Source organism: Saccoglossus kowalevskii, chromosome 19, assembly GCF_978046115.1.
Source record: "Saccoglossus kowalevskii chromosome 19, keSacKowa6.1, whole genome shotgun sequence".
Taxonomy (NCBI): domain Eukaryota; kingdom Metazoa; phylum Hemichordata; class Enteropneusta; family Harrimaniidae; genus Saccoglossus; species Saccoglossus kowalevskii.
In genome coordinates, this window is record NC_140659.1 from 24,273,903 (window position 1) to 24,285,916 (window position 12,014).

Sequence of the window (12,014 nt, forward strand, 5' to 3'; positions counted from 1 at the left end):
ACCACTTTGTTTGGTACACATTTTTGATGGTTCGTGCAGCGAGATAACTTTTTTTTAATATTGGAACATAAACAACCTCGCCATCAATTCTTCTCACCTTATTTTTGAAATAATACCGTAAGACGTGGGGTCCGTTGTTTTTTTAAATGAATTTAACTGTCCCACTGTTTGAACAGGAAATGCAATTTCACAATAGTCTGGTCGATGGGAGGCTTCTTTGCAATCCGAACACAGAATAACGAGTTAAACGAATGTATGTGTATCTTTTACTTCCAATATTCAGAAAAAGGTATATAAACAGTGGATGTTCGACTGTCTTGCCATCATTAAGAATCGAGACCCGGTCGAGCAGTCATGCCTCGTCTACCACTTGCTTTATCCCTAGTGTATTTTCTTGCAGTATATGTTCGTAGTGAAGTGTACGAACAACCGCCTCCAAATCTGCCATTGGATGACCCAAGTCCTGACGTACCCGATAACGACGATGTTTACGAAGTGTATGGTGGAATAGATAAGCGTAGTACAGGTATGAACTTTAATCGTTTTTGTGTGTGTCATTGAGTTTTAGATTAAGCAACCTTTCCCCTCACTAAAACAAAACGATTTAAATCATCATTATCCGTCCAAAATAGACGAAACGACATTTAGAAACACAGAGGGCATAAATCACCATCTGTACTTTTGACGCACTTTCCCAAAATCTAAATCGAATATCTACTATTTTGTTCCTCATCTACTGGGATTCGAATTTATTTTCAATCGTGATAATCTGTTCAGATCACAGTCTTTATTTTCTGGTGGATCAATTAAAACATGTTAACTTAGGCAATAGCGTATTTATAAGCTATTTATTTATAGCGTATTTATAATTTGATTCATGAACAAGAGGACCTTTAGCTATCGCTAAACACAAGATGGTGCGATATAGGGTTCATGATTTTGATACGTTTTAAATGTGCATTTTTTATGCCAACCTCCGATTCGAAATACCTTAAGAACGAGTTTGCAACCGCAAAACATGACATCACTAAGGAAAGAAAACATTATTTTCTAGTGTTCAATATTGTTTAAACAACCGACTGATTGTAGCTGCAGTTTATTTTACATAAACATATTAGTTTCATAATTTTGAGTTCTTGAGCGGTCGTCAAAATGCATGACCGACGACTAAATCTTATGTGCGGAAATGAATATATGGTGGTTTTCGGACACAGTACCAGCGCTAATTTCGAATCCTGGTTTTACCTTCATGCAGTACATGTTGGTAGAGAATTGTACGAGCAACCGCTTCCCAACCTGCCCAAGGATGACCTAAGTCCCGATGTACCTGATAATTACGATGTTTATAATGCGAAAAATGAAATCGATAAGCGTAGTACTGGTATGGATCGATTGATATGCGAGTCATGTCTGTTGTTCGCTAAACACATTCTGGCCAAAAAAAAAACACGCCTCCAAACCGGTTGCACCAGTTGAATACTCATCGGAGAACGACTCACCGCTTCATATGTTTTGTTAATTATTTTATGCATTGACAGATAATTCAGAAAGAAAATCAAATTGATATGTCGTATAAAAAAATGTTTATTCCCATTCCAGGTTATGATTACCGCGATGCTCTGATTGCTTCAGTTGAGTTCTTCGAAGCCCAGCGTTCAGGGCCAGTGCCCGAAGATGGGCGAGTACAATGGCGTAAACCAGATATTGCACAGTATGACAAGGGTGTGAACGGAGAAGACCTTAGCGGGGGCATGTATGATGGTACGTTGTATTCAGTTTACCCACATACACAAATCATCATGAACGAATTGACCTATTAATTCACGCGTACTATGTACGTGTACTATCGAAATTCTTTATTCAGTTTTCTGTATTAAATAACTTCAATAATCGATTACATAAATATTTTACATAAAAAAGAACCATAATATATATAATAAGAAGAAAAGGAACAGACTATATTTAAATTAAAATTATTATCATTGACCAAGAAGCGCGAATTTTAAACAAATACACAATTTCATTAACTGGATTTAAAATAATGAAAAGACAAAATTTATTTTGTTTCTAAATTTCAGCTGGTGATCATATTAAGTTCAACCTTCCAATGGCCTGGACTACATCTATGATGGCGTGGAGTTACATCGAATTCGAAGATGCGTATATTGATGCAGGGGAAGACAAAAGCACCAGGGACCTTTTGAAATGGAATTGTGACTATTTCATAAAGTGTCACCCCAGTCCTGATGTGTTTTATTATCAGGTGAGGCAGTCAGTTTGAGTGCATACGAAATCTGTTTGCTGTAAGTTGCGCCCTCTAGATTCGGAGCGCTTCTGTGACGTCACATGATGTAGATTGTGACAAATCCCTTTCAGGTAGAAACTTTGGTTGTGTATTCTTTTGTCATGGCATGGCAGTATTCATGCATTTTTTTTATTTGGAAACGACATGACCACAGATTAAAAACAATAACAACGCTTCAAAAGGGCGTTCTTTCATTGACGTCACGGAAACGTGTGCATTTTCCAAATAATTAGCATAATAATTTCATGTACCTACTAAACCTGACCAGAAACTAGTAACCATTTTATTTACATCCACCCGCCACCAGGTCGGCGATCCTGGTTTAGATCACTGTCAATGGAATCGACCAGAAAACATTTCATCAACACGACCATCATACCCAATAGAGGACTCTGGTGCTGACGTTGCAGGTGAAACAGCAGCTGCTTTGGCTGGATGCGCCAAAGTTTTCGAACATTTCGGTAAGTATTAATGAGTCGATAGCAACAGACCTACACTAAAATAGACAACTTACTCGTATTAATATATATGGATATAACTGAGTTTCCCGACTTAAAACCTGACTTGGAAGTATGCCACGCCACAATCTGCTTTTCATTCTTATGACACAACGTGTCGATGGCAATAAATCACATATTTATTTCAGAAAACTACCATCCTTAATACAAACTCTGCTATCTTTATTGCAAAACGCCGCTTTTTTATAACAAAAAAAAAACGACATACAAAACGCTATAATTCACGAAACACTGAACGAATTACTTAACATAAGTAGCTAAATTAGAATCGAAATACAGTAAAAGGTTTATGTTATGTATTTGATTCTACCTAGTCCAGAGGACAGACCAATGCGCCCACCTTCAAATGTGACTGTTCGATATACTGTTATATGCCGTCTTTCCTTATTTGTTTGTTTGTGGCTCGAATTACAATTACTAATGCCAGACTACAAACACTGACAAACTAAACTGTATTTATTTATTTCGTACTTTTTTTTCAGATACAAACTACGCGTCAGAGTGTGAATATAAAGCAAAGTCTCTCTTCATGTTTGCACTAAACCATCCAGGACTGTATCCCCCAACTATATATTACAAGTAAGAAGTGACTGTGTTTGTTTGTCGGTAGTTACAGTTCTTTAGCTCTTGTTTTTCTGTAGTTCCTTTTTTTTAATCATCAGTGGTGTAATCATCAGTATGTATAATACTAGTAATTTTATGTATAATACTAATGTAGTATGTATAATACTAGTAATTTTATGTATAATACTAATGTAGTATGTATAATACTAGTAATTTTATGTATAATACTAATGTAGTATGTATAATACTAGTAATTTTATGTATAATACTAATGTAGTATGTATAATACTAGTAATTTTATGTATAATACTAATGTAGTATGTATAATACTAATGTATTATGTGTAATACTAATGTAATATGTATAATACTAATGTAGTATGTATAATACTAATGTAGTATGTATACTACTAGTTATTTTATGTATAATACTAATGTAGTATGTATAATACTATGACAGAACCCCACACCCTCCCCGTGGCTTTCGTTGCGTATGGAAGTTATTTTCACGAGTGATGCGGTGTATCCTGCGGCCGTACTTTCATGAGCGAAGCGAGTGAAAATACAGCAGAATACACCGCATCTCGAGTGAAAATAACTTCAATACGCAACGAAAGCCACGGGGAGGGTGTGGGGTTCTGTAATTATTACATATGTTCCATACTTGATTATTTCGTATTAAAGAAAGAACGTGCAAACCGGGATATCGATGGAATTTAGGTCGGGGAACCCCATTGCCCATTAATATGTTCCAATATAAGTGTTACGCCCTAGCAGCGCGTGTCAGTGTAGAACGCGCCCGGAGAACGCGTGTCACTGTTTGTTTGAAATTAAAATCAGACGTCTAATCTGAGTCACTGTCCGAATAAATAACTCGTTGACGTTTAGTTGGGACCACGGCAGAACCAGAACTTGAACTGGACGACTATGATACACAGTTTATGTTGAAGTTAAAAGTTCCGCCACAGAATTGTGCATTGGCAAACATGCCGTGCAACTGCGGTACTCCACTGACGAGATGACTTTCGTTGACAGCGGTTGTCGCTGAGCTGCACGCTACAAATTCGTGTGTGATGTTGCTTGCTGGTCGTGGATTGACTGAGTCTTGATTACCGGTTAAAATGTTGCTCTTTTGGCGTTGAATTTTTTATTTGGAACTGAGTAACGCCGCAACGTCGCCGGCAGAAACCTGGTATCTCGATGCTGATGATTGCGGCTGCATAGTAATCGCTGATTTTACTGCTGGTGGATCTTCTGAGAGCCGCCCTTCAAGGTTTATAAAACTCGGTTTCCAGGTGGTCAACATACATTAAGTTCTCTCAATCGTAGTATTCCATGTGATGTACACCTGACATGCCAAAAATGTTGTTGAACGATTTGAACTGGATAAAAATAGCAGACGAAAATATGTTTACAAAATAAAAATAGTTCGGTAGCCAATGAAAATACCATGTTCATTTGCATATCGACCGTGAAGATACCGAAAACATTATTGCATGGGTGATATGCAAATTAGTTTGGGCCAAAATATGTGACTGCCTAAAAGTACCATTACTGTTGTTCAAATTTCATTTCACTCGGCAAGTATATTCATGTACCCCAAGGGGAAATTATCATACTTCTAAATATTATTTATTTCGAAAAACTGTACTCCTGAAGGGACTACTTTGTTTGCTCTCAGACCTCATTTGCATATGGGTTGTGGAAATACCGATTTTGATTTCAGGGACGAATCAAAATAAACTTAAGTACATATGTAATAATAATGTAGTATGTATAATACTAATGTAGTATGTATAATGCTAATGATTTATCTGTTCAGCTAAACCATGAAACCTTTTCCACTCGAATAACCCAAATAAATAAGTAGAGTAGTGAAAACGGTGCTCTGAAACTGTTCGTAAAACGTAGAAAACTGAATTTGAATCTCATTGTTTTGGTGTATTGGTCGCCATCATGAATATGACGTCGTACTACGGAACTTTACTTTCACGATTAGAATTTGTTTATTTACTAGTTTATATACGTTGCCGTAGTTAGTATGCGCACCGTGCCAATATGACAAAACTGCACCCGAAAGCATAGCCTAACAGCATGAAAAATACCAAGATTGTGTAACCAACTCCCAAACTGTACTGAAATGCTTGAATAATATGTGCATACCCGTAAATCGTTGAAGTTAATTATAAAAACGACCAATTTCTTTTGATATAAACATTTAACTGTAGATCAAGCGGAGCGTGGGACGAAGTTGCATGGGCCGCCATCTGGTTATACTGGTTGACCGGTGACGAGTGGTACCGACAAGAGGCAGTTAATTTATACGATTCGAAAAACCTGCAGGTGAAATCTTACGCATACGGATGGAACGACAAACGAGAGGGACTCAAGGTACGGTTTAACATGACAATCCGTTATGGTCATTGTTACATTTTTGCCTTCTTTCACAGGATATGTTCAAAAACTCGTTGTCTTTATATAGATAAATGTACTTCGTTTTCTCGACCCGTATTGTTCTCAAACATAAATCCAAACATTGTCGTAAAATAACGATTATTTAAAAACAATCAGACCAACTAACACGTTTAAAAAAATGCCAAGTTAGATTAGAACACCTTACCATTTTGATCACCCATGATATGCTCATGCGCAATAGCCCAACCTAGCCAGCCTACCGAAATAATTAATGGTCTGTCTTGAATAGATGGAGTTGTGTTTTGACACCATAGTTTGTCCCGCCATTTTGATGTATTTTTTTGTAATTTCTTTGTCAATTTTGAACAAAACATAACTTACTGTTCGCTACAAATTATCTTTAAAGATTATAAAGGTTTGTTTCGTAAAATGTGACAAAAGTTGACATTTATATTCAATAAGGTAAAATACTAAAAGATATTAGTGGAAATATTTCAAATAGTTGGAATACTAGACGACCCATTGTTCTCGGTATCTATAAATATACCAGAATGCGTCATACGGTGGATGCTTCTTCACACACGTGTAACTGTTCGTGTTCCTATCTCAGCTTCTAATGGGCTACATTCACAAAGATATTAATACAGACCTTAAAAAGAAATACTGGGGCCATTTCAAAACATACATGAATGGTTGGCTGCCGGGTGGAACTGTGACTTACACGCCTAAAGGTCTTGCCTGCAGGGACGCATGGGGTTCTCTGCGATGGGCTGGTAGGTGACTTTATTTTACTGTTATATGTGCTGTCACATTTGTAGTCTGGTTGTTGATAGAATGAAAGTCATGTGCTTAGACAACGTGCCATGGTATCTCAGGAAAACGAACCCGTACGACTTTCGCTAATTGCTTCATGAGAAATAAATGAGACTTTGGCATCTAATAGACCTCAGACCCAAATGACCGTCGCAAAGGAGTCACGAGACTTGTTTATGCCACCAGCTGTTTTTAAGCTTCCACTCCCCCGTCAGAGCTACCATCAAATACTATGGTTACACAGGTCAGGAGAACATTGTCTGTCAAAAATCCCGTGGCTCTCATGTCAATGAGCGCTCAATTTGCGTCCAACATCAAACTTTGAACATGTATTAATGAAATGTCATATTTCACCGGCTAAACACAGCGTACAGAATGACTGTTATATAACTTAAATACTAGGAATATTCATGACCGGTTTGGAAACACTTAATTAAAGTTAAACTATTTACTTTTAGAATCACCTCTTATAAATAAAAGGTTGATGACTTCCTCTGTTCATATTTCTGATTGTCTTCGGCAATTCTAAATTGGTTCCATAGTTGGTATTGAGCACTGATTTAATCTACATATTATTAAACTGTTATTTCATTCCAGGTAACTCTGCTGCCCTAGCAGTTATTGCATCCCATTACGGAATCAGAGCACCAGCATACAGGAATTTCGCCAAGTCACAACTGGACTATATTCTTGGTTCCTCTGGCCATAGTTACGTAGTAGGAGTTGGCGAAAACCCACCAACTCGTCCCCACCACAGGGGAAGGTGAGAACACGTGACATAGTTACGGCGAGTTAGCTAGTGAGCAGTGTTTAAAAAAAGAATAATAACCAATTTATAACCACTTGATTTTCTCGCTGATGTGACCGAAAAATTAAAATCAGTTTCCCTGCAACTGACAGTTTGACATCTCTCTTTAAAAGTAATTGTCAAATGTTCCTTCTATCCACACCATTGTCTCCCGTCCATAAACCTTTCCACATGTGCCATACTGTGGCAGGCCTCTGAGCTCTCAACATTCACATTAAACCCCTCCATATGTACTATACTCATGAGACATTAGCCCATTAATGCTTCGTAAAATTCACCTCCCAAGATGGCGTTTATAAGATTGGTATAACACCTACCTGATTTCACTATTACTGCTCAAATAACCCTACCATTTACATATGCAAGACAAAAAGCAAATAATTAATATATTCGTTTGGTACAGTATGTTGAAGAAGAAATTCGATTACAATTTTGCAGCACTTAAGTCAGTACCCGTTCGATGACAAATGAAAACACTCATACGCATGTGCAGAAACGATTGGTATTGTACATAGCAAAACAAACAGCGCAAATGCCTATTAGAGCAATGCATTCTTTCATTGAACGAGTGTTCGGTTATGTGTTGTAAGAACGTTTTTAGTTCATAATAAATAACATGTTCTCATCACGTCAGAGCCATTCCAAATATCCACACGTGCGAAGTTGATACAAATACTGAGTCATTAAACGTGTATTCGTTTCTAACTGTTATTTCTATATAGCTCCTGTCCCGTGATTACCGAGACATGCACTAACTCCAACAGTTTTAACTATGATGGTCCGAATCATCACCTACTGCGTGGGGCTATGGTAGGAGGTCCAAACTGTTTTGATGATTGGAATGACGACCGCAAAGACTACGTTCAGAATGAGGTGGCGTGTGACTACAACGCAGGTTTCCAAACCCTCGTAGCAGGTATTTAGTACTTACGTTGTGATTTATAATACATGCATCTTTCGAATCTATTTTACAATTGCTGAATTTAAGCTTGTCCCGCTACGATCAAACCCGATGATAATTGACGAACCCCTAACCTTATAGTTCCAGAGGTTCAGGCATTGTATGGATGCCATGAAGATTACTTTTCGCTTCCATTCACATTCCACAAGAAAAACCTTTACAAGTTATAATTTGTGTATAGTATTGAAGCGCCACAGTCACTGCACCGCGTCATCCCATGTCAAGTGCTGCCATATCGCACCGTCCCATACCACGTGTCGTCGCACTGCGAAGTCCTATATTGCATGTACAACGCGCGTAGAAACATTATTTAGATGGAATTGAGAGAGCTCTGCGTAGCGACATATTTTCAAATAAAACATCTTCCCTTTTCTAACAGCAATTTACTTCTTTCATTTGCCAGGTGTACAAAGCTTGATATTGAGAGGCATACTAGTTTAACATGGAATTCACGACCAGATTCGAGTTTTTTACCGTTCTCATATCGACATGATTTACGAATTGCATTGGACTCGTATAGACTTTATTCATTGTAAAATACAACTTCTAGTAGCATTAGAATAAATATCATGAAAACAATTTACCAAATATGCATTTATTTGTCGACTGGAAGGTGGGTCACATAGCAACAAATCGCTGCAATGATGTGAATGGATAATCAAAAGACGTCATTAGTTTTTGATGTGTAGTTGTTCATTATTCAAACTTTCCCGTTATCAGAGACTTGTTATTATATTACAAGAAAAAAACAAGTAAATACAAGTTGTGCTAGTACATCATAAAACCTTCACCAATCTGAGTCATTTCTACGTTTCAGTATGCACTGGTTTTGTTACGCATGGTGTAACAGGGTCTTTTTGGAGCTCTCAAGTAATTTCAAGATTATCCACGACATAATCTCCAAACTTTCCAGGTTTGAACTGACATATTCAAGAACTTCCAGAGTATGATCTAGTGCACAAGACTCGACAGTTTATCAGCAATTTGGTTTGAATTTTGTGCGTTTTCCACTTTACAAGTAGAATCACTGTACAAAACCTCACCCAAGCAAGTAATACATTCATGTTTTTTGTTCTCCTGAGTGACTAATTCATGCAAAGCTATTGTTCAGGATTATGCAATACCCAATTTGCATGTATCAACTCCTAATTGCTGTTGTTTAACTATGCCTAAGTGTGAAGATTGTGCTGCAACCAGAGGAGTTAAACTAACACGAGGTGACTTGCTTTTATGTAAGAAGTGTGAGTTGATCAGATACCCTCAACAAAACCTCAATATGGATTCAATCATGGAAAAGCTAAACAAGATCAGCACTGATACCACTGAACTCAAAGCGTCACAAGCTGAGGTAACAAAATCAATGCAATTTATTAACAAGCAATTTGAAGACATGAAAACCAAGCTAAAAATTTTACAAGATTCAAATACCAGTCTTAGGAAAGAGAATGATGAGCTAAAGGAAAGAGTTGGTGGTCTGGAGCAAGAGGTAACTGACTTAAATCAATACCACTGCAGGGTTAACCTTGAAGTAAGTGGTATTCCGGAAACACCCAATGGAGAAGAGAATACAGATAGCGCAGTTCTGAACATATTACAGAAAATTGATCCAGAAATAACAGCAAATGAAATAGATATAACTCATCGCATAGGTACATTGACCAATTAAAAATTTTCTGTGAAAATACTTTATCACCAAAATTTCAAATAATTGGATGATTTATCCTATTTTAACATTCCTTATTATACTCTAGTTAAAAACTGTCGTACTACTCCTGGTGGAGGTGTGGCTGCATATATTCACAACTCAATCCCATTCAAAATTTTACCAAAAGTTAACATACATGAATCAGAATCATTGTGGCTCGAAATACAAATATCAAATACCATTTTCACTTTATGCATTATATCATTTACAGGCGCCCTGGTTCAAACATGGTTCATTTTGGTGATGACCTTGAGAATTACCTTATTAACTCACAATCAACTAAATCCAACTATATCCTCATTGGCGATTTCAATATTGATTATACACATGAAAACACTGTGAGTCAACGTTATTTTGACACAATGTCAGCCATTAATTTCAAACAACTAATTAACACCCCCACCCGTATCACTTCTTCCTCTTTAACAAACAATTGATCATGTATATTCAAATTTCTTTGATTATTTTGTTCACTGTGGGACTATATATGCAGATATTACAGACCATCTTCCAATTTTTGCCTTCATTGAAAAAGGTGATGAAATGTTCCACAGAACTAAAGAACACTACATACGCGACTTTTCTAGGTATGATATTAATGACTTCCATCATCAACTCAACAACACAAATTGGGAAAATGTTTATAACACGGCTGATGTAGATACAGCTTATGATAATTTCACTGAAGTTTTCAACAAAGTTTGTGATAAAGTTGCCCCCTTAGTGAAACAGAAACTCAAATCAACGAAACCCAAAAAACCTTGGTTAACTCGAGGAATTATGAAGTCAATCAACCATAAGCATAAACTATATTATAAATTAGTGAAAAGTAATTATGACTCAACACGTCAACGTGTCTATAACAGATACAAGAATATTTTAACTTCTCTACTTCGAAAAGCCAAAAAGTTGCATTTCTCTAAGCAAATCAATGCCAACAAAAACAATTCTAATAAACTGTGGAAAATAATTAATGAAGTAACTGGAAGAGTTGCTGCTGGTAGTGGTAAATTACCCAAAATTCTTGAAATTATTAATCCTAACAATCAATCTGAATATCTGCATGATCCCCAAATAATAAGTGTTTGTCTTAACAAGTTCTTCGCCAATATTGGAGAAGAACTTGCTAAGAAAATCACAAAATCTAAAGATCCTACCAGCTATTTAAATTATAGTAATATTACATCATTTTTTCTTCACCCAGTTACAGAATATGATATGGAAACTGAATTACAATTATTAGACCCTCACAAATCATGCGGTCACGATTACATTTCGCCTCATTTGTTAAAAGATGCTACCCTGTTTATAAAGAAACCCCTATGCCATATCACAAATCTTACATTTACAACTGGAGTCTTTCCCAACCAATTAAAAATAGCCAAAATTACCCCCATATTTAAAAAAGGTTCCCCTTATTCACCCGGAAATTATAGACCAATTTCGATATTACCCATATTAAGTAAAATTATTGAAAAAGCTGTAAACAAGCAATTACTTTCATTTCTCGAAAAATGTAATATTCTCAACAAATATCAATACGGTTTTCGTAAAAAATTCAGCACCAAGCTTGCTTTAATTGACCTCATTCACGAATTATTAACAGAAATAGATAATGGCAATATTGTACTTGGAATTTTCTTGGATCTAACGAAAGCGTTTGACACAATTGATCACAAAATTCTTCTTTTAAAACTAAAATCATATGGCATACGTGGGTTACCTTTAAACTGGTTGAATAACTATCTATCAAATCGAAAGCATTATGTCCAGGCCGATGGTTATAAATCAACTGTGCAGTCAATTAAATATGGTGTTCCCCAGGGTTCTTTACTAGGACCTCTATTATTTCTTATTTACATTAATGATCTTCCTTCTTCGTCACCTTTCTTCCAATGTAAACTTTTTGCCGATGATTCTAATCTA

At 36.5% G+C, this 12,014-nt stretch overlaps 1 protein-coding gene across 1 annotated transcript; it reads left to right on the forward strand.

Moving 5' to 3' along the window:
• Positions 1-328: 328 nt before the first annotated feature.
• On the forward strand, positions 329-8,971 carry LOC100373847 (uncharacterized). The gene is made up of 10 exons (XM_006812351.3): positions 329-526; positions 1,600-1,761; positions 2,079-2,263; positions 2,613-2,766; positions 3,306-3,402; positions 5,615-5,777; positions 6,412-6,574; positions 7,212-7,377; positions 8,145-8,338; positions 8,787-8,971. Exons 1-10 carry the CDS (start codon positions 355-357, stop codon positions 8,822-8,824), a joined length of 1,494 nt encoding a protein of 497 aa, XP_006812414.1. The 5' UTR covers positions 329-354; the 3' UTR covers positions 8,825-8,971.
• Positions 8,972-12,014: the final 3,043 nt, after the last annotated feature.